Raw genomic sequence first — 23,538 nt, 5'->3', positions numbered from 1 at the left:
AGTTCAAAGTTCATGGGACTACCATAGCTTGTGATTTCTCCCTTCAGTGGAGCAAAATGCTATGCGTCTCTCTCACTCGTGTTAGAGATTGGCTTTATAGTCTCGGTTTCTGAAAAAAAACACCACATTTTATGACTTCAAAAGAAACACTGAACCTCGGAAGTCCATCCTGGATATTTCCATCCGAGGGCAAATGGAGTGTGAACCCGCCCTAAATCACAGGGGAGGCGCCCCAGGCCTGTCCAGGTCGGCTGGAGGGCAGAAGAGTACAGACCTGAGAGGTCTGAAATAGTCTCTCTGACAGCCAAGAGGTTAAAGTAAGTTTCCTTCTGAAAGTGATCATAGAAGGGGGCGGGGGCTGCCAGAGTTTGTACGATCATTTTTAAAATCTTAGATATTTCTCAGTTCCCCTCCAAGATCTTGAAATCCTCATTTAGAAGAGTCTCCTAGCACGAGAGGCCTTCGAGACCCGGACAGTCAATGGTCAACCTGGCAGAATCTAGAAGCAAGTTTCCTGATTATGTTAATTAGGGAGGCGGGGCACCTTAGCCTGGCTGGGACCCTGCACTGTGTAAATGGAGAAAGGAAGCCAAGTGGGGCTTGCATCCTCTCTTTCTCCTGACTGTAGACACCACGTTGTTGTTGTTTCTACTTCCTGGTGCCTTGACTGTACTCTTGAACTGTGAACCAGAATAATCCCTTCGCCCTGAAGACGATTTCCTTAAAATAGCTCACAGCGACATAAAACGACCCAAGACGGGCTTCAGATGTAGTAGGAGCAAGCCAGGCTTTGCAGAGTGAGGCTTGCTAATAGTTGGGGAGGTTTACTTCATCGTGGTTCTCAAGCTTTGGTGTCTGAACCTGCAGCATGCATCCCTCTGGAATTTGTCAGAACACCCAATTCTTGGGCATCAAGACCTACTCGGTCAGAACTCTGAGAGATGTTCTAGTGGATTTTAGCCCCCACCTCAGTAAGTCACACATTCACTCAAGTTTGGAAGCTACATTTTAACTTAGTGATTCATCCGTTATCCAGCTTTAGAAGGAGAGTCTTTTAACGTTTTGCTTTTTGAGACAGAGTGTCATGCGCCCCAGGCTAGCCTGAAACTCATTATGTAGCTGACAATTACCTCAAATTTGTAATCCTCCTGCCTCCACATCTCCAGTGCTGGGATCATAGTGTGAACAATGAAACCACCTAATTGGTAGTGAAGCATGAGATGTCATTTTACAGCACTGCGTAAGGCAAAAGTTCTTAATAAATACATATTTTATGTATGTATATATGTGTGTGGTGGTTTGAATATGCTTGGCCCATGGGCAGTAGCAGTATTAGGAGGTGTGACCTTGTTGAAGGAAGTGTGCCAATGTGTAGACTTTGAGGTCTCCTCCTATGCTCAGGCTCCGCCCAGTGTGAATGAGCACCTCCTCCTGGTGCCTGCAGGGGAGACTTTCCTGCTGCTGCCTTGGGATAAAGACGGAGAGCTCAGCTCCTTCTCTAGTACTGTGTCTACTGGAGGCTGCCATGTTGATAATGGACTGAATCTCTGAACCTGTAAGCCAGCCCCAATTAAATGTTGTTCTTATATGAGTTGCTTTGGTCATGGTGTCTGTTCACAGCAGTAAAACCCTAAGACAGTGTTTCTCTATATAAACAGATACCTGCTCATTTTAAAGAATTTACAAAACAACTTAAAAGTTTAAAAGCCACCCAGAAAGCAACTTACTTTCTTGGTACCCTGCTTCAGTTTATTCCCATGCTTGCATGTTTTGACTAAAATTGAGATCAGCCTCTAAATCTACTGTGCTCTGACATTATTTTGCCGGTGCTGTAATGTCAATATTTAATTTAGGATTAAGATTTACCCTTTAATTAATTATCTTAGCGCTGGAAAGTGAGCCCAGGCCTTGCATATGTTAGGAAAACATTTGCTCCCTGACTACATCTCCAGTCCTTAAATTTTTATGAAATTGTATTTCCAATGCCTAAATATTATTCCATTTGGTGAATGTCACGAAGTATATTTAAAACTTTTCAATAGGGCAGAAGAGATGGCCCAGTGGTATGAACATTTGGTGCTCTTGCAGAGGACCTGGGTTCAGTTTTCTGCACCCACATGGCAGCCCACAACTCTATGTAACTCCAGTTTCAGGTGATCTGGTATCATTTCCTGCCCTCTGAAGGCACCAGGCATGTGTACAGTGCACACACTTACATGTGAGTAAACACTGACATCCATAAAGTCAATTTTATAAATGTTTTAAAAAACCTACTTTCTCACTGAAGGCTGGACTTCCAAGAAAATTAAGCTGCATGAAGTAGAAATTGCTATTCTTAGACATCTATGTCTATTTTTAAGATTTATTCATTTTAATTGCATGTTTATGAGTGTTTTGCCTGTGTGTCTTCACACCATGTGCATGCTGTACCCACAAAGGCACATAGAAGGCACTGGATCTCCAGGAATTGGAGTTATAGATGGTGGGAAGCCACCATGCGGGTGCTGGGAACCAAACCTGAGTCTATTGCATAACAGAGAGTGCTCTCAACTAATAAGCCAGCCATAGGTTCTTCTTGATCCGTGGTTCAAAATGCATTCCAGAAAAGCTGATGAACTGTTTAGATCAGGTTGACATGTGGAGGAGTGTCTTGATAAACAGAGCTGGGAAGCCCTGCCCACTGTGGGTGGCACCATTCCCCAGGCCAGGGGTCTTGGTATGCTGAGCACTACTAGTCTACATAACCTCTGCTCTTGACTGCAGACACAGTGTGACCACTTCCCTCAAGCTCCTGCCTCTGTGACCTCCCAATTAGGATGGACTGTAACCTGGGACTGTGAGTGGAAATAAACCCTTTCTCCCTTAAGTTGTTCTTGTCAGGGTGTTTTATCACTGCAACAGGAAAAGAAACTAAGAAGGTTTCCATATTCAATTTCTAAAACTTTACATTCATTGCCCACAATTCAGCTGTGTATCTTACAACTTGTTGTTACTCTTACACTATTCTTTTCTAGTAGATTCATTTGGCTGGTTGCTGCTGATATATAGAAAAGCTATTATTCTTGTCTACTTTCCTATGGGACTTTGCTGAAATAATATATGTTATGAGGTTTCCCACTGATTTCTAGAGCTGTCTGTGGTCACAATCCCTAACAATAATGACAGTTTTGATTGTTTCTCAAATATTTATATTTATTTTATATTTGAATATATTGCATTGGCTAGAACTGCCAAGCAGTGTTAGCATTTCTTTCCTGTCTATTTGTTTAATGGGAATTTTTCTGAAGTTATGTATTTAGTAAAATATTTTGAAGGAGTTTCTTTCTAGTTCTAGGTTTGTTTGTTTTTTTGAGATAGTCTGTGTATCCTTGTCTGCCTGTCTGTCCTGGAACTCATTCTGTAGCCCAAGCTGGCCCCAAACACGGAAATCCTCTGGCCTCTGTCTTTGGAGGACTAGGATTAAAGGTGTGGGGCACCACCATCTCGCCAGTCCTAGTATTCTATGAATCTCTATTTTTGAAAGAATTGTTGCCAGACTTCAATCCTTGCATTTAGGAGGCAGGCAGATGGTGAGTTTGAGGCCAGCCTGGACTACATAGCAGTTCTAGGCTATCTATGGCTACAGAGGGAGACCCTGCCTCAAGACAAAACAAACAAACAAACAAAATGCTGGGTTAAAAAGATGCCTTATTGTCCCTGCAGAGAACCCCAGTGCCCAGCACCCATATACAGCTCCCAGCCACCTGTAACTCCAGCCCCAGGGGTTCTAAGCCCTCTTCTGGCCTGTGTGGGTACCTGCACACACACACACACACACACACACACACACACACACACACACACACACACACACACACATTTAAAATTAGAACTAATCTTTCAAAAAAGAAATATAATTGAATACTTTTGGTCATTTATTTATATTATCATGCTAATTCTCTCTCTAAACCAATGATAGCAGGTTTCCCTTTTCGTTCCTATAATGTGTCCTCAGGGTTGAATGACCTTTTGATATATTTTACTAACCTACCTATCTATACTTTGGCTTGAATTTTTACATCACATTCTTTTGAGTCACATTGCTTTATAGTTTTCTACTTTTAGGAATATTTTTTTCAGTTACTTAGTTCATTTTTGGGGGTATGTGTGTGTGTGAGAGAGGTAAAGGACACAGGTGTGCACATATGTTTGTAGTGTGTATGCGTGTGTGTGCTCACGCCTGTGGAGGTCCAGGGTTGATGTCAGTATTTTCTGTCACTCTCAGACATAGGATAGAGACAGAATCTATCTCTGAGCTCAAGTATTTTCTGTCACTCTCTGTCACAGGATAGAGACAGAGTCTGTCTCTGAGCTCACGGCTTACCCTTTGGCTGGCCAGGCTCGCCAGAGAGTTCCAGGGAGTCTTGTCTCTGATTCCATAGCAATCGGGTTACAGGCATGGATGAGAACAGCAGGCTGTTATCCGTGCCTGGGGTCCAACCTCACTTGACTGAGTGCTGTCCCCAGCCCCTCATTATGACATGTCCGTACATGTGTGTAATATACTTTGATTACATTTACCCATGACCCTCTTTTGTCCTCTCCCAGTCCCACTGATCTTCGAACTAGTTTCCCTTCTGCTTCCGTGCCTTTTGTTTGGTTTGACCACTGAGTGATTAGGACTCCTTACAGGGCAGAGTGAGGCGTTATCTGCAGGAGCACAGGCAACTTTCCACTGACTATGCACAGTGTCTTGCCTTCCACCAGAAACCACTATCTGTGTATTGATCCTCAGGGAGAGGTGGAGCCTCCTGAGCCCCCTCTCTGGTACGTTCATCTATTCTGAGATAATTTTGTATTTAAGTCTTTGTAAGCATTTTCTATTTCATTAATGGTTGGGTTTTTTAAAATTTTTGTTCATTGATTAGAATCAAAATTACATATTACTTTATAATCAAGTAATGCCATCACCCATATACCTTAAATTTTTTGTTACATTTGCAAGACTTTTTTACACTTACATATTCTTTATACCAGATTTTCTCTTCTAAGAACCAGTCTTAGATTTTACTGTGTTTAACATTATTTACTTTGTCTATTATCATTATTATTATTAGCATTATTACTACTCATTTGATTTCTTATGCTTGGTAAAGGATAGTATTTAGCACCAATGTATAATAAAATTATATATAATGGCTATATAACCCATAACATATATAATATGTATATAATATATAACTTATAAACTATAGCATATATGTGTGTATAATATATAACATATGCAATATATATTCCTTTGTTTTAGGTGTGTGTTTTAAGAAACATCTCCGACTTGCAGCCAGCTTGATGCCTTCCCATTGTATTGTTACAAGACTGTCCCTCCATGTATGTGTGCTCTGTGGCTCTTTCTCTATGTCCAAGGACACTAGTTCTCATAGATTCAGACCACACCAGAAACCAGCCTTGCTAAGACTTTGATTTGGGGTTTTAGACCCTAGAAGGACCAAAAAATATACTTCAGATGTTTAAATGCCAGTGTGGTAGCATTGGCAGCTTATGCCTATACCCCCAGCAGAGCAGAGCCAGAGAGGCACAGGCAGAGGCAGTGGCAGTGGCAGAGGCAGAGGCAGAGGCAGAGGCAGAGGCAGAGGCAGAGGCAGAGGCAGAGGCAGAGGCAGAGGCAGAGGCAGAGGCAGAGGCAGAGGCAGAGGCAGAGGCAGAGGCAGAGGCAGAGGCAGAGAGGCAGAGGCAGAGAGGCAGAGGCAGAGAGGCAGAGGCAGAGAGGCAGAGGCAGAGAGAGGCAGAGGCAGAGAGAGGCAGAGGCAGAGAGGCAGAGGCAGAGAGAGGCAGAGGCAGAGAGAGGCAGAGGCAGAGAGAGGCAGAGAGAGGCAGAGAGAGAGAGGCAGAGAGAGAGAGAGGCAGAGAGAGAGAGGCAGAGAGAGGCAGAGAGGCAGAGAGAGGCAGAGGGGCAAAGGCAGAGGGCAGAGGGGCAGAGGGGCAGAGGGGCAAAGAGAGGCAGAAGGGCAGAGGGGCAGAGAGAGGCAGAGGCAGAGGCAGAGGCAGAGAGAGGCAGAGGGGCAGAGGGGCAGAGGCAGAGGGCAGAGGGGCAGAGGGGCAGAGGGGCAGAGGGACAAAGAGAGGCAGAGGGGCAGAGGGACAAAGAGAGGCAGAGGGGCAGAGGGGCAGAGAGAGGCAGAGGCAGAGAGAGGCAGAGAGAGGCAGAGGGGCAGAGGGGCAGAGGGGCAAAGAGAGGCAGAGGGGCAGAGAGGCAGAGGCAGAGGCAGAGGCAGAGGGGCAGAGGGGCAGAGAAAAGCAGAGGCAGAGGCAGAGAGAGACAGAGAGAGGCAGAGAAAGGCAGAGGCAGAATGGTAGCCTGTCTTTGGATATCTCTGAGCCACATGAGAAAAGTATAATTTCTTCCATTTTAAAAATGACTTACTTTAATTATTTAAAAGTCTCTCTCTCTCTGTGTGTGTGTGTGTGTGTGTGTGTGTGTGTGTGTGTGTGTGTGTGCATGCGTGCATGTGCATGTGCGTGTATGTCAATCCCCTGAGGATTGGAGTGGTAGGCAGTCCTAAGCCACCTGACCCGGTCGGGTGGGAACCTAACTGGAGAGTCCTCTGCAAGAGCAGTGGCGCTTGTGAATGCTGAGCCACCGCTGCGGTGGCCTGGCCATCTGACTTTAGGCACAGGACAAGACTGGATGGATTTTCCTCAACCCAGGTTCATCAGGGTCACAAACGGTAGAGATTCCTGTCATCCTGCCTAATTCCAGCAATTATTGGCTTTCGACGTTGAGATGCAGTGATTTTATATCAAGTCAGTGGGTTAAAGACGTAAAACAAAGCCACACTTCTCACTGTCCCCCGAGACTGGCTAACTTACCATGCATGGCGGCTGCATCCAGGGTTCTCCATCCACTTGCATCGGCAGAAGCTTCTTAGTCCTAGAACCCCCAAACCAAAGAGACCATGGTGAGATCCTCAGAGTTGGAGAACCATCATCGTCACTCCCACCACAGAGGAAGAAGAAGTAGGCAGACATCGCTTGCTCACTTAGCGGAGTTCATGGAGACCACAGGAACTTCTAAAATTATAATCTTTAACCTATCTCAGGGACAGGACGTGGCCGGTCTGGGGCCAGGCCTAGGGACCTGTGCACACCTAGTTACCAAAAGCATTTATTTCTCTGGTTTCTGTCTTCAGACCTTACTTTGAGAAAGTGTCGTGGGCACGCTGAGAGCCACAACCACCTGGAAACCTGGCCAGTAAACATGGCAGTCCCACAGCTGAGCACCTCAGTCCAGGGACCAACCAGAGGGGAAAGAGGCTCCACTCTGGAGTAGAAAAAGGCCTACCCTCCCCACTGAATGAGGGGTGGCAACATATCCAAGAGTTAATGTCTCTAAGCTGTAGATGTTCTCATCATGTGCACTCAACTCCCAGAAGCAGGCTACTCTGGGTTTGTATGCACTGTGCTTTGCTTAGAAAGTAACACATAGGAATAGTGACCCCAAGTGTAGAGGGAGAGGTTGAGGAGAAAGTGCTGCTCTCTTGCTTGGGAAAGGCTCCTTTGGAGTGTGGGCTCTGTAGAACTCTAACTTGTCCTTCCATGCCTTGTGAAGGGGGCAGTCCTTTGGAGGCCTCTGGCCAAGGGCATGTGAACAGTCAACACCCACTGGACAGGAAGCCCTTACCCGAGCTTGGCATATTTTGAAAATTACAAAATGAGAGGGGAAAGCACTATTTTGATACAATAAATCTCTGAGTATATTTCATAATAAAAGCAAGACATTTAATAATAAGAACAAAATAGGAGCAGAAAGGAGGCCTTTGTGTACTTATGGATAGGGAAGTATCTGAGGTGTGCTAGCGTCACAGGGCTAGCATCACAGGGCTAGCATTACAGGGCTAGCATCACAGGGCTAGCATCACAGGGCTAGCATCACAGGGCTAGCATCACAGGGCTAGCGTCACAGGGCTAGCGTCACAGGGCTAGCATCACAGGGCTAGCATCACAGGGCTAGCATCACAGGGCTAGCGTCACAGGGCTAGCATCACAGGGCTAGCGTCACAGGGCTAGCGTCACAGGGCTAGCGTCACAGGGCTAGCATCACAGGGCTAGCGTCACAGGGCTAGCGTCACAGGGCTAGCATCATAGGGCTAGCATCACAGGGCTAGCATTACAGGGCTAGCATCACAGGGCTAGCATCACAGGGCTAGCGTCACAGGGCTAGCATCACAGGGCTAGCGTCACAGGGCTAGCGTCACAGGGCTAGCATCATAGGGCTAGCATCACAGGGCTAGCATTACAGGGCTAGCATCACAGGGCTAGCATCACAGGGCTAGCGTCACAGGGCTAGCATCACAGGGCTAGCGTCACAGGGCTAGCATTACAGGGCTAGCATCACAGGGCTAGCATCACAGGGCTAGCATCACAGGGCTAGCATCACAGGGCTAGCATCACAGGGCTAGCGTCACAGGGCTAGCGTCACAGGGCTAGCATCACAGGGCTTTTAGCTCACCCCTCTGTTTCCATCTGATAGTGGGTCTGTTGGCTGCTGGGGAAAGCCCCCTGGGTACCTAACCTTGGCCGCCAGGACACCATGTTCTCTATAATCTCTAAAAGCTAAGGCTGTGACACTCTATGGCCAAACTGGCCTCTATGGACAAACTGGCCCCGCCAGTTTTAGAATTCTGGACGAGGGCTGCGGATGTCAGTCTGGAAAACAAGGGTCCTGCCACAGCGATGACTCTGAGAGAACGGGGACCTGGTGTTGGGAATAGAAGAGACAGATAATCTAGAGATAGGAACTGACAGGGGGAATTGTGGAACAGACCCTCGGGGGGACCTCAGTAGAGATCTGGCTGAGGGATGAGAGAAGGACCAAGAACAGATTCTCCAACTGTGCTCTCACTGACACTTGCTCAGGGTTTCTGGGAGAAAAGATTCTTTAGTCAAATGCCTCCGGGAAACCCTTTACCCCAGTGTCCCATCTAGAAGATCCCCCAGGCAAACCAACAGATATGATCTGTATCAAGGGAGAGAAACAAAGGAACAACAACTTCTCAAACAGCCAGGTTAAGTAAACAGCTGAGAAAAGAAAATATGTAACTAGAGGAAACTAAAATTAGACACCCTCCCCCCCAGGACCCCACTCTGTCCAGAAATGCAGTGTCTGGCCAGGTCACCCATGTCCCAGAAGCCTGTTACCCTCTTGGTCAGTAAGAGAAGTTTGTTGATGTTTATGGTTTAACATATGAATGTGGAGTCTATCATCGCACATACAGAAGAGCAGCCATGACCCCCCTGCCCGCATGCACTGAATATTTTAAAACTATAAAGAGTAAAGCACGAAGAATGGGACTTGGGGCCCTGGACTTTATATTATGCACTGTTTACCTCACCAGGTAATGTTTAGAGGCTAGGCTACGGTGGACCCTGTGGTTGATGATAGCATTCTATCCTGTTTAAGTAATGACAACACAACTCCTCCCCCGAGGCCAGGGGTCACCGCAGAAGAGGGGGCAGAATGATTGCAACGGCCAGAGGAACAGATGTGGAGATAGTGTCTCTTGGAAATCACAGAGGAGCTACACCCAAGACTTCAACAAGCAGGACACCAATGGGCATGCTGATGTGGATTGGGGGGGGTGAGAGTAGGGGGAAGCTCCTGGGGCATCAACCCTACACTAAGAACCACAGGCAACTAAGGAACTCTGAGGGCAGGAGACTTCCCCAGGGAAGAGCACACCGATTGCTTATCTGATACCAAACAGTTATCCCCGAAATCATAGGCATACACATAACCATGCGGGCTGAGCAGATATTTGGGGAACACACAACAACAACTAAAGAACATCATCAAAGTATTCTTTGTAACTGCTGCAAAGCTTCTTTTCCCAACTTGCCTTATCCTGAAACCCAAAGGTAGCTTTCTAGTTATTTTATGTGCCAGGATGTTCAAGGAGGTAGGGGAGACCCAGAAGAGGCTGGGAAACAAGGAGACTTACCTAATGGTGACAGAGGAGCACTGGGCTAGCCTCCTGCCTGCACTCTTCAGGCCGGTATAGATCTGTCCCATCTCCATGGCTCCCTCTAGACCCACCACTTCAAGAAGCTGGTCACTGAGGTCTGTGGAGTGAACGACAAAGATCATGCAGACTATCTCTCTTAGGATAGTCTGTCTAGAAGGTCTAGTCCATGGATGGCCAACCAAGGTCTATCTGCATCCTCTCATATCCCACCCAAGAGTGCCTTTATCTACTGAGTCAGACACTTTTATTAAAAAAAAAATCTGAAATGGATAGACCTTTCTGTGAGCAGACCCCAAGTTATAGCTGTTTAACAACAACAACAGCAACTAGAGCAGCTAGAGACATATTGAGTCTAGGATAAGAAGGAATGTCGAAGCATTTATAATTTACTATTCTTAATTTCAGAGCAACATTTTAGCTCTGCCAATGATGACTAATAAGTAACCTTGAATTTGGCCCTTACTTAGCTGCTGGTGAACCAACCTCCATGGACATCCTCCGGAAGTTTAACGGCCTCTTTCAGGTTACCCCAGGCATAAGCCAAGCAAAGGACTAGTATACTTTCCCTACCTCAGGCCATTGTAAATCACAGTAGAAAAGCAGGTAGAAAACCCCAAATCCTAGGCTCCGTGCTACCGGATAAATTGCCTACAGTGGTGGCAGTGGCTTTTGATTTCCAGCCTAGGAGGAGTGGTCCATTTTGCTTGGGGTTTCTGTCTCTGTTTTCCACTGTGAGAATGATAGCAGGGGTAATGTTGGGTACTGAGTTCAGTACTCACCCTAAAATGTTAACTGTTTGTATAGTTAGAGCAGAAGCAAAATTGAGATGAAGAATTTAAAGGAAACCCTAGTCCCTTTGCTAATGGAAGAAAAGTGCATTTTCTCAGATTGAGGCTAGCTACTATTATTCCATTCCTAGCCACAAGTGAAAAAGCTCTGTGAAGACTTTCTGTCCTCTAAAGATGTGCTGTTTATCATTAGTGAGGAAATACGTATCCTTTTGTTTAGAAGATGGGTGTTTAAAAACCATTCCATTGATGACTGTATACCTGATAAAGACAGCTAACCAAACCACTGGACTGACCATGAACATGTCAACCCCGAAGTCTAAATTGATGATCACTGACAGTTGTTAGCTGCCAAGGGACATACAAGCAGGATCATCTGTGAAAAGCCCACACTTTCCCCCTCTGCATCCATCCACACTCCATTCTCCTTAAGTTTACCTTTCTCCACATCCCTGAAAACACAGTCTCCCTTAAGCTCTCCATCTCATTTGGACGTGGGACAAGAAGCCCATAAAAGGGTAAGGTTTGTTTAAGACAATGCTCGAGGCTCTCTGAAGGGGTTGGGAGCTAATCAACAATGAATGTCTAAATCTCCAGTCACTTAATTAGCTCCCTTACCACAGAGGGTTGAATAATCATCCCAGAGCCGTAGCTTCTTGTGCTGGTCTAATAATGTCTATGAAAATGGCATAGGCTATGGAAGGTGTGGGAGGCAGGGTGGGAGGAAGCAAGAGAAGAAGATGCAGATGATGAGGGAGGAGGAGGGAGAGAAATGTAAGAGAGTCTTCTAGAGGTGGGAAGGCCAGGGGAGATGTGCTGTGATAGGAAAGGAGAAGGGAGGGGAGGGGTGGGGAGGGGAGGGGAGGAGAGAGGAGAAGAAACAAAACTTTTACAAGTTATTCTGCACAGTGGCAGAAACAGATGCCTTAAAAAATGTTGCATTTTATACCAGGCTTTGGTATCTGACAGAGCTCAATGGCTCAGTGTTTTGCCTCTTTGAAACATGCCCTGGTAACAAAATGTTCTAAGGAGCAGGGGACTTAATAGACTCAAGTGTTTCAGCTTTACAATGTCTTGGTCTTTTAACAAATTTTCCTGTTGAATGGCTTTAAAGTTGTTATCACTTCCCACACAGTACCTCACAGCCATCACTTCCCACACAGTACCTTGCTTCCTGGCTCTGGAAGAGCTGTAATGAAGGCTGATCTCACCAGCAGGAGTGGGCAGGTGGGGGAGGGGCTGGCACAGATGTGGACTGGGGAGACACTTGTAGGGGAGGGGGCTAGGGGCTTATTATATTGTTGTCATCTTACTTTTGAACATGTACTCTGCCTTCTCGGGTGTAACAAAGGTGGCTCCTGTCTGTCATCCTAGTCCTAAGCCAGACCCTGACCCCTGACTGCAGGACTGAGCTGCTCTTGGCCCTTTCTACCATTGCCTAATTATCTTTCTGTCAACTTTCTAGAAAGCCTACTGAGAAAGTCTTAAAGAAACCTACTCTACATTCTTTCCTTAAAGTAGCTAAGCATCAAGACCCTTCTTTTGTGTGATAACTATAAATAGCCCAAGGTTTTAGTTTTCTTTGTATCACACTTTAAAAAAAAAATCTGTCATCAACCAACTCTTCCTTTCTTTCTCCACCACAGAGATACTTATGTATACATTAAGTTTGGTACTAAGATGAAAGAGAACAGAATGTAAGGCAGTGTCTAGGTGCAAACAACAGTGAATGTTTAGATTCTGCATTTAGAACACAGAATCCAGAATTGGGACATCTGGTATACCAGGTGTCTGTTTTACCTTGGGTACCAATGATTCAGAGTGCGTTTGGCAATCGTGTCATGCTCATATTTTCTTTTATACTTTTCCACTCATTAATGTTTAAGATAGACTGTCTATGTACCTTAGTTAAGTAGGATTCATTCACTCATTCACATAATTGACTGAATTAGCAATAAAGTTCTAGGCATTGTGTTAGGAACCAGCAATACAAGTGTTCCATTGCTGAAGGAGTCTTGTTAGGAAGGAGAAACAAAAAAAGTGTGAAGAAAATGTCCAGATTGAACTGTGGGGTCAGGGATATGTGGGAAGCTGGTGCTGAGTGGGTAAGTTAAAGGAGATTGGTATTGGAAATACTTCAAAGATAGCTGAATGTCAAGCTGGTTTTCTGGGTTGGGAGGAGGAAGACAGGAGAATATACCAGGGACAGAGATGGTCATATATGGGGTTGGCAGGCACAGGACAAAGGGACAAAAGGGAAACAATTCTGTAAAGAGGATTATTATTTAGAGACTTGTGTCTAACACAAGGCACAAGTTTGTGTAGCCCACAAGCTAGGCCTTCAGCACTGCCCTTACAATTCCGTGATGACAAGGCTTTGTGCACAGTGTACTCCTAACATTTGCATTCTAGGAAAGGAGGAAGACATGGGGTTGGAAAATGGAGAGGGGAGAATGTGGGTACTAGGGGTAGGGTAGCAAGGACAACATTGGTTCCAACCTGTTCAGCCTCTGGCATTCAGTTTTATAAGTGCCTATCTGATCATGTCACTGCCAGACTCCTAGTCCTCAGTGGCATCAAGCGAACCACCGAGAGTTTGAGAAAAGGAGATGCAGTATATGTTCCTTCGCAATCAAGATGTTACAGGGAGAACAGGTTTTGAAAATAACTTGTCTAGTGCAGTAAGTCTGAACGTTTTACATTGCTTCTTCTGTTACTTTCTTGGGATTGTATGAGAAATCGTAGACAGAACTCAAGTCCATGAAAGCACGTGCAGTGTAGCAACACTTTTTTTTTTTCTTTTTTTCGGAGCTGGGGACTGAACCCAGGGCCTTGCGCTTCCTAGGCAAGCGCTCTACCACTGAGCTAAATCCCCAACCCCGCAGTGTAGCAACACTTAAACACACACACACACACACACACACACACACACACACACACACACACACACACACCCTACTACCACATTCCTTCCTGCATGGGAACAGTCAAACAAAAAGTATGGTATCTACATGATGGAAAATTCCGCCTCCATTGAAATATTTACAAGGCAGGTATGGTAGCTCATGCTTATAATCCCAACACTGAGGAGGCTGAGGGAGGAAGTCAAGGCCAGCCTGGACTACAAAGTAGGATCCAAGCAAGCCTGGGCTACTATGTGAGACCTTATTTTAAAATGGCAACATGCATATTTACTCATCATAAATATGTCCATGTGATGATTATGATGTCAACCGATGAGTTTACTTAGGTAGCATGATCTCAACTAGTCGAGCCAATGCATATAAGGAAAAAAAAATCTCAGTTTTCTTTTTTTTTTTTTTTTTGGTTCTTTTTTTCGGAGCTGGGGACCGAACCCAGGGCCTTGCGCTTCCTAGGTAAGCGTTCTACCACTGAGCTAAATCCCCAGCCCCTTCAGTTTTCTTAATGATGGTGAAACCTGGATAATTAAATTAATGTCAATTCTCTTTCTTTTTATGCTTTTCTTTTTTTTTTTTTTTTTTTTGGCTTTCTATTTCTTTTAATCTGGTTTACCCTCTTAGTTCATTACAGGTTTAGATTAGAACCGAATGATAATGTGAGAAAATATTTTAGATAAAGGCTTTTTATGCTTTTCTAAGTGTTTCTTTAAATATATAGTTGTATTATAACCAAAAGGTAATATTTAAAAAACCCATTAACTGCTACTCATGGTAACAAATACCAAACATTAGTTCCAGAAGGTTCTCTGGGGTGTTCTGCTCTGCCTTTAGGTTGATTTATAGGGTCCTCAAGGTCTTTTGCACACAGTCAACCAGAGAAAGGATGGGGTCATATCCACTGCTGGCAGACTACAATTGCAGTTGCTGTAAAGCTGTTTCTGGGTTGAATGTGGAAAGAGATAAAGGGGTGACAAGAAAGGAGGCAAAGAAGAGACTTGGTAAGTTAGAGTAGAGGTGCTGTGAGACACTGGAGTAAAATGTGGGTGGGTGCTGTGGGCGGAACTGGTCAGTGGCCGATTACCTGTGGTCTGAGGAATGGGCAGCTGAAGAATAACTAAGAAAAATTAAAAGAGAGTGTGGCTAGGTCAGCGGTTGCCAAACTTTGCTGTATGTTAGCCTTACCTGGAGGACTGTGTGCCTTCTATCACAGTTAAAATGCATGGGCATGTGAACCAGGAATCACATTTATTCTGGAACAGTCCTCAGTGACTCCAAAGTGCTATCCAGTTAGCTAAGCTGCTACTGCCACTGGGCAGTGCTTCCAGAGTGTAATCTTCTCTACTTGGGAATTTGTAAGAAATGCAAATCCTTGGGCCCCACCTCAGAGCTGTGAAATCAGACATCCTGGAGGTTGAGCCTAGCAGACTGTGTTCTAACAAGCCCTCTGGAAGATTCCTAGACACATTCAAGTTTGAGAAGTTGAGCCTGGGGTAATGAAAGTGCCCACAGGAGTTCAGGAGAAGAATAGAAGCAAGTTTCTTCCTGACTGCTTTGATCTACAACTTTCTCAGATGAAAATTAGGGATGGTAATGTTCTCCCAAAGTGTGTGAAAGTACCCAGCTGAGAGCTGCTCACCCCAAGTGTGTGAAATGCCTGACTGAGAGCTGGTGCTACAGTTACTGTTCCACTCTCTCTCCTCCCTACAACTCCTAAGCGTTTACCTGTCTGGCTTCTTAACCCTGTTCAGAGTCCTCAAACCACAACATGAGACCTCAGTATAATCAGACTGTGCTCCCCACTGCCTCTTAGCCTCCAAGCAGAGGCCAGAAACCAAGATTCGCTTTGAACAAGGACAGCATCCCACTCTGTCTTTTGTGCCTCTACTCTCCTTCCCATCTTTTATCTCAACACCATTTTGCTTTTCTTTACTTAGTCCTAACAATTGTCAGGAGGAGGGGCCAAAACTCAACAACAACAACAACAACAAAAGCCGGCACAACCCTGGTATCTCAGGGCATACAACTTCCAGAGCCAGTAGCTCTAGAAGCCAGAGGGACCACACCCATATCTAAAGTCAAGGTGCCAGCAAGGTTGGCTTTCTTTGAGGCCTTTCCTTGGCTTACAGGCCACACAGATATACTTCTGTGTACACACGTCCCTGTTACCTCCATGGCTCCAAAATTTATATCATATAAAGACAGCAATGAGATTAGATCACAGCTCATCTTAACCACACCCTGAAAGACTCTGTTTCTTTAATATAAACCCATGCATGTTTGAGGTTCCTTGGAAAGTAAAAACCATAACTACCGACAACCCAAATATAGCACTTGTAGGTATATACACCCAAAGGAGGCTATGTCATCATGCTACAGAGAGTTAAGGCACACCCATGGCCTCAGGGCCTCTTCACTATAGCTAAGAAATGAGACCAGTCTAGATGTCTATCAACAGACAAATGATAAAGAAAACATGGTTCATATACACGATGCAATTTATTTAGCTTTACATATGAATGAAATTCCATTTGCAAGAGAATGGGTGAAAGGAAGCCATTTTGTTAAGGCAAATAGGCAGACATAGGAAGACAAATCACACATGCTTCTCATCCACATGGACTCCAGGTTTATGTGTGTGTGTGTGTGTGTGTGTGTATGTGTGTGTGTGTGTGTGTGTGTGTTCACACATAGGTCATGAATGTAGAAAGGAGAGGAAGAGATACTAAAGAGGGAAGGGAAGGAAAAAAGTAATAATTACACATGACATAGAAGAAGGAAGGAGACAATTTCAGGCCAGCAAGAAGGGACAGGGTGATAGGAGAGGAGACAAACAAGGTCTATTAATATATATACCCACTTTACAAAACAAAACAAAACAAAAAAGAACCTGCATCAAATTTTAGTTACATTCTTAGGTAGCACAATTTAGAGCTTCAACTTTGGAACTTAGAAGATGGTCTTTTGTGCCCGTGAGAGGGGTGGTAATAAAACACGCCTTGACATATTGAGTGGATACAAAGGTATTCTATAAACAGCAATGTCCCTTGTCCCTGTGCTCCAAAGAAGCCAGTGTGTGCGGGAAGGTACATGGGTCCTTCTTACCTCTGCAAAAAGGAAAGCCTAGCTCTGCCTAGCAGCAGGACCTTCGGTGGAAACTGTCAGGCTTTCCCACAGACTCGACCACTGAGGCTGAGGCGGGCATTACCTTGTGCTCCTCGCTTGCCTCCACATCTCCATAGAGACAGAGATGGTCTGTGTGCTCTTGGCAGCTCAATGCTAAAGCTGGGCACTGAGCTCACCTGTGCCCCAACAGGATCGAGTACCGATGCAGTACAGCTCCTGGCAAAGGCATTTCAAAGCAAGTGTACAAGTACGGCAGCCTGAAAGGTAGGGCTCGACCTGGAGAACGCCATGGTGAGTAACACTGCTGTTCTCAGCCCTATGCAGAACACGAGTGCCACATTCTTGGGTCTGACTCCTGTTACTCACTCGCTTCTCCTGGGGACTTTGAGTACACCCTCTGGAAGGTAGACATGACATTCTCCTGGCAGAGCAGCGAGTGCTCTGTACGAATCCTATCTCATTGGAAGGAAGCCCTCAGGAAGCAGTGCTGTCACTGTGATTTTATGTTTCCTTAGAAAGGATTTGCTCAGATCTTGGCAAGAGATGTATACCCGTGTCTGTTTTCTTTATGCTAAAAAGGGCCTAAAATGGACCCTCAGGTATCTAGACTACAGCTGCAGTGTCTTGTGTGTGCACATGCATGAGAGAGAGAGAGAGAGAGAGAGAGACAGAGACAGAGACACAGACACAGAGACAGACAGGGAGAGACAGACAGGGAGAGACAGAGTAAACAAGCAATCTGCCTTACTTTCTCTTGTTCCTGGGGCTCTACAAGCATAAAGACATAGACTTGCCATCCATTCCTGGAGTGAACCCCTTCTTTTGTGCCATGTGCCTGTCACATTAGTGCCTAGATTTCAAGTCTCACACCTGTCAAGCTTCATCAAGGCACAAAGGTAGCCAGAAGGCAACAAGTCAGTTTTGAGCTTGGCTGAGGCAAGAAAAGGGTAGGAAGGAGAAGCTAGGCTCAGAGAAGAAAGAAATGGCTGTCAGGGAGGGAAAGTGCTGGTCTGACAGGTGGGAGATGGGATATTGTCTGGGTTGGGCTCTGCCTAGTGGCATGACCATAGGTAAATCACTTTCCATGTCTTAGTTTCTCTCAATTAGGGTGATGTGCCCTATCCCTAAGCATGTTTGACCTCTCCTTCCAACTTGAAGGTCGGTTTTTGCCTAGTCAAAAGCGGAGAGGCCTTGGCCTGTCACCACCATGCAGAAGACAAGCACTGCCAATGCAAGGGAAATCGTGGAAATAAGGCTGCACATGGCTGCACATGGGGCCTGCCTGTGGAAGGAGCAGGGAGGAAAAATGGCTCCCTTCATTCTGTGGCTGTGCCTTAGGGGTTAGCCAGGGCTTGGAGACAGGTGCTGCCCGGAAGAAGGAGGGCTTTTAAGCCTCTGTGTTTTAGAAGGTGGGTGCTTTAGACAGAAAGGAACCATGTATCGGCAGAAGTGGGGAAGACCAGGGAAGGGGGGATTTCTCAGGAAGAAAGGAAGTCCTGGGAAAAATTTCAAGATCTGGCATCACCAAGCTGCTAAGGTGAGGCTGGGCAGGAAGCAACCATCCTTCCATCTTGGATATCGTGAGGTGTGTGGTCTGTGGCAGTGTGTCATAGCTGAAGAAAATGGACCAAGGCAGGAACACTACAGGAAGCTAAAATGAGATGACGAATGGAAAATATTTTTAGCATATTTTAGCATATATATAACTAGATGCTTAACAAATGGTGGGTGAATCGACCTAACGTGGGGGGAAATCGGAGTTGGCAGTGCGCTGAGAGAAGTATAGGTCTCTGCTTGCGGTCTCCATCTTGCCGACAGAAGCATCTGCTCAGGGAGAGGCTGGGATGGAGAGGCGACAGGCAGTGAAGGCTGAGCTTGTGCATTGGAAGGAGCAGGAACTGGGGTCGTCTGTGGGGAGGACTCACCTGTGTGGTAGCCTTCTTTGTGTACTCACCACTACTCTTGGCTCTGCCTGTTATCTTTGTAGCCACTGTCTCCCAAATCAAGGCCTTACAGTTGCAACCCCACATTCTGTCTTAGCTCAGGTTCTCCTCATCTCGTTCTCCTGGTCGGAGTCTAGGACCAGCACACACATGTCCTATCTTGTTTGTCTATCCCCTCTCTAGGTCCCTCACCTGCATAGTACTGAACCTAAGGATCAGGTTTTGAAGAAGAAACCTTCTCTTTCTTGTGTTTTACACGTTTGTGGTACCCACAACTCTGAGACTCCATGGTGCTTGCCTGTTATGCTAATATTGACATGGTTGCTAGGTTACCTCTAGACCCATCCTAGGCAAAACGCCATGCTGGTGGAATTGTGGATAGAGGGCTGGACCACACTGTCTTTTTATTGCAGCCTCTGCAGTGACTGGACCTCTGTAAGTACGTGAAGCCAGGTGTGAGTCCAGCTTGATTATTCATTGTTGATGTGGTTTCAGCCTAGTGTTTTTTTTTTGTTTTTTTGTTTTTTTTTTTTTTTTTTTGGTTCTTTTTTTCGGAGCTGGGGACCGAAGCCTTGCGCTTCCTAGGCAAGCGCTCTACCACTGAGATAAATCCCCAACCCCCAGCCTAGTGTTTTAACCCTACCGAGCCTCGGCTTCCTCAGACATGAAATTAAGTAGTAAAATATACGACCTTTCGTCTCCTCAATGGGTCTTCACTAAATGGCAAACTAGTTGTTTATGATTTAACACTCAAGGCTGAGAGCTCATGAAAGTAATCCTAGCATTCAGAGAATCCTGGGCCAGCCTGGGCTATACAGTAAGACAAACGAACAAAACGCCCAAGAAGCTCAAATACCGCTGTGGATTAAATGTTTGTGTCTGCCCCCCACTTCCCAATTCAAATGTTGAAGTCTCAACATCGATTTGACAGCAGAGGTAACCTTTCTTTCTTTCCTTTTTTTTAAAGAGGTATAATGAGAGGAACTTTGCGAATGAATGACGGTGTAGCAAGAAGTTTCCATCTACAGACCAGGATGCGGCTCTCCCCACAAACTGTCTGGCATCTTGATGTTGATATAACTTCCAAGCCTCCAGAAGTATGAGAACGAGTTTTTGCTGTTTAATTCACTCAGCCTGTGGTCTTCTAGTACAGCAGCCCCAACTGACTAAGACATACCCATCCTTGCACAAACTGACCAAGAACTCTCAGCAACAGTATCTGGGCACGTGGCCAGCAGGGTGCTTTGCTGTGGGGTGGATCTCAGGAAGCCACCCCATCCCACCCCCCCATATTGAATGACTTAAAAGCTGCAGCAGACAGCAGGGACGGGTTTGGAAACCAAAATGGCTCGAGCCATAGAAAATGCAACAGTTGAGACAAAACAACAAGGTGTTTGGCTCTATCTGAGAGCCTGGACTCTTGGCATCTCCATGTTAGAGGGGACGTTTGCCTGGCCTATCTTGTTTGGAGCAGCAGACCTCTGGAGGCAGGGATGAAGCTAGAGAGCTCAGCTCCAGCATGACGCCATGACAGCAGGTTTCCCTCTGCAGATGGTAAGCCGCCTCTCCTGGCACATTTCCATCTCACCAGCCCCTCCTAGGTTTCAGGAGATGGGGGTGGGAGGAGACCCAGCTGGAATCCTCTCTGCTCCAAAGTCAGCTAAGGAAGAAGGCCTGGTTACTTCCCTTTGGATTTCCAGCAGATTTGACTGGATCAGGGGCCAACCCAAAGCGATAGGGCTGGAGTTCAGGAAGGTTCTTTGACGTGTGTAGAAAGAACTCCATGTTTGGAATGCTAGAACTTGGACTCTAGTTCCAGACGCACCAACTGAGCCGTGTAACTTCCCAACACCTCATTCTTCTAGTATATAAAACTTCATCATGGCTTTTTGGGGGGCAGGGGCCAGGCCAACCAGCAGAGTCCTTCACATTCATCAGTGGAGAGGGTGCCGGGAATGCAGACTCAGTTCCAGCATGTCTGTGTGGGACAGTCTGCACTGCACTGAAGTGATGCCCATCCTCTTGGACCATTGAGGCTCCAGAGTGCAGACTAGCTAGCCATGGCGTGAAGGCCAAATGCAGCCTGCTATTTGTTTTTGTTAATAAAGTTTTATTGGAACTCAGACCCACACACACATTCAGTTATTCTCTAGGGCTACTTCTACGGCTAAGTGAACTGAGTTGGGAAGTTGCATTGGAGACTCTGGCACACAAAGCCTAGTTACGTGTCTTAATATAGAAGATATTTTCTGCCCCCTAGGAGACTGAGGAGGAGTGAAGATTGTTCTCTGTGGACTAGAAGACCTATATTTCAATCCAAGTTTGACCAAGGGCAAGCCGCTCCACCTTGCTGTTTCTTTCTCATCGAGAGGATAAAATAGTCACTAAAACTTTAAGAGACCTACGATTCCAGACTTTCAGTACTACGTAGAAAAGCCTATTTCTACTGAAGCCGGCATCTACGAACCACATTATTCAGCCTTCATCTGGGGTGGGGCTGGCCTTACCTGTGGAATACAGAAGGGCAACTTCTGCTAGTCACTGTGAGTTTCCATATACCACAGTTGCTTCCTGACAGTCAGTTGGGAATAGAGAGGAGCTTAGAGGGGGAGATCAGAGGCAGGCTTTCCTAAGCTGCAATACAAACTGTCACCAGCAGAGATGTCCTGGGACCCTGAGTACCCGCATTGTTCACAACAATTCCATTTTCCTGACAGCCAACTTAAAAACAGCCCCCTAGCTCACCCTGATTCCATGTGTCCCCGCTCATTTGCCCAACCAGTACTCAGAGGCCCATCTGAGGCCTCAGAGACTCTGCCAGGCACAGGGACTATGACATCTGGGCTCCCTAGAGAGCTCCCATTCTGGTAAGGGAGATGCCCAGTAAAGAAGGACTCACAAGAGAGCCCTACTAAGTAGCTTTAAGGGGGGAATGCAGGATTCTGGATATCTGTCTTGGGAAACAGGTAAGACACTAACAAGGCAGGGAACATGTGTTTGTAGAGAGGAGAAGGAGATGGGTAGAAGGGAGAGATAATGACTAGTTTGGGGCTTGTTGATGCTGGCGTGGGCTGCTGAAAGACTGAATGGCAGAGCTGTGATTTCCTGTGCACAGCAAAGTAAAGGCTTTCGGTAGGCCTGCAAACATTTAACAAGATGACACATGTTGCCATGGAAAATTTCCAGTGCCGGGAAGAGTCCCACTGCACACACCTAGAACTCCCGAGGCCCTTCAGGGCTTGCATGCCTCCTTCTGTGCCAGCAACCCACAGGAGAGATCTTTATGCTGGTTCGTTTTTGTCAACTAGACACACACTAGCGTCACCTGGGAAGAGAGAAGAACCTCGGCTGAGGAATTTCCTTCATTAGACTGGGCCATTGGCAATGCCTGCCGGGCGTTTTCTTGATTAATGATGGATGTGAAGGGACCGTTATGATGGTGCTCCACCTGGCTCTGGCAAGTGGTTGTGGGTTTTATAAGGCAAGCTGAACCATTCCATGGTTCCTGCCTCTAGGTTCCAGCTTCACTTGGGATGGACTGTAACCTGTCGGTCAAATGAACCCTTTCCTCCCTAAGTTGGTTTTTGGTCAGCTTTCTATCATAGATACAGAAAGTAAGAACTGTACCCCCATTAAATGTGTAATCTTTAGGCTCATTAGGGAAAGCCTTGGCTAGCTCTGAACCTATGAGGCCCTACCCGGTTATGTCTTTATATAAAACTGGAAAGAAAGCTATGAGAAACTATGAACCTGTGCTCACCGTTATTTTTGAGTCTCAACTTAGCTGTAGTTTCCCAGTTGGGAGTATGAACCTTTGAGATGGCTAAAGGGTATCTGTGTCCTGGCTTTAGGACCCATGAGGCACCATGCTCAGGTGAGCAAACCCTCTATACTTGCAGAGTGGTAGAGACAAGAGAGCAGAGGGGTCCTGGGATCTTGCATGCTATGGTTTGCTTCCCTTTCCCAGAGAGAGCCTCTGAATCTGGGAGAGCAGAATGATTCGCATGGGCAGGGCGAGTCATCAGGCTCAAGCACCTGACTAACTAGGCCTCGGTGTACCTATGTTAGTCACATGACTGGCTAGCTGGCCTCATCCGGACCTGGGAACCGTGGACTCTTCTTAGCACTTATCACAGTTCCTATGTCTTTTTGTGGGTTTAATCTTATTGAAGCCATGCTGTTCAGTCCCCTTTGTGGCTGGGGAAAATCTTTACTTCCCATCATGCTCTAGGGCCTGATGGTGTAGGTATATTTGCATGTATGGTGGGCGATCTGACAGAAAGCCTATCTGTAATGTTGTAAGAACGACTCAAAACTCTCTACCAGAAATGTCTGACCCTTGTTCTGTTTACCAAGAATGGCAGAAATTATTATCTGGTGAGAGTCTAGAGAGATTCTTGGTTTAAAACTTTCTAGAACACTCTATTTGTGGCTCAAGGGGGACTGATAGAGAAATCATGTGTGAGATGGCCAGAGGGTCCAGTGGGGGTAACTGATCCCAGGCTAGAGAGAGTGTGTCGGAAGTCTCTCGTTTATATCTTGGGCTGGTGCCAGAGGAAATGGCAGACGTCCAAGGATTCTGCTTTCTAACCTCACTGGCTCACCCGTATTTCTGCTTCACTTGGCGACCAGACCCCTGTCCTTCCCCCTGCATCCCTAGATGACAGTCTGCTCCTCCTATGCCTGCAGCAACAGCCAGGTGCACTTTAAGCATAGCCCCAACAGTAACCCAAGAAGTTTTGGG

The 23,538-nt window shown here is 46.1% G+C and overlaps 1 protein-coding gene across 7 annotated transcripts in view; it reads right to left on the bottom strand.

The window, feature by feature from the left end:
• The window catches only part of Dgkg (diacylglycerol kinase, gamma), a 193,493-nt gene that overhangs the window by 5,571 nt on the left and 164,384 nt on the right, over positions 1-23,538 (bottom strand). For 4 of the 7 annotated variants that reach the window (XM_087575569.1, XM_087575575.1, XM_087575576.1 and 1 more), the window contains 2 exon segments: positions 9,996-10,116; positions 6,868-6,928 (listed from right to left, as the gene is read on the bottom strand). In XM_087575569.1, coding sequence (XP_087431695.1) covers positions 6,868-6,928; positions 9,996-10,116 — 182 coding nt within the window. 7 annotated transcript variants of the gene reach the window in all.

This window comes from Rattus norvegicus, chromosome 11, assembly GCF_021556685.1.
Source record: "Rattus norvegicus strain SHRSP/BbbUtx chromosome 11, alternate assembly SHRSP_T2T, whole genome shotgun sequence".
Lineage (NCBI taxonomy): Eukaryota > Metazoa > Chordata > Mammalia > Rodentia > Muridae > Rattus > Rattus norvegicus.
Note: the sequence above shows the minus strand (reverse complement) of the source record. Positions and strands in the feature narration are given on the sequence as shown.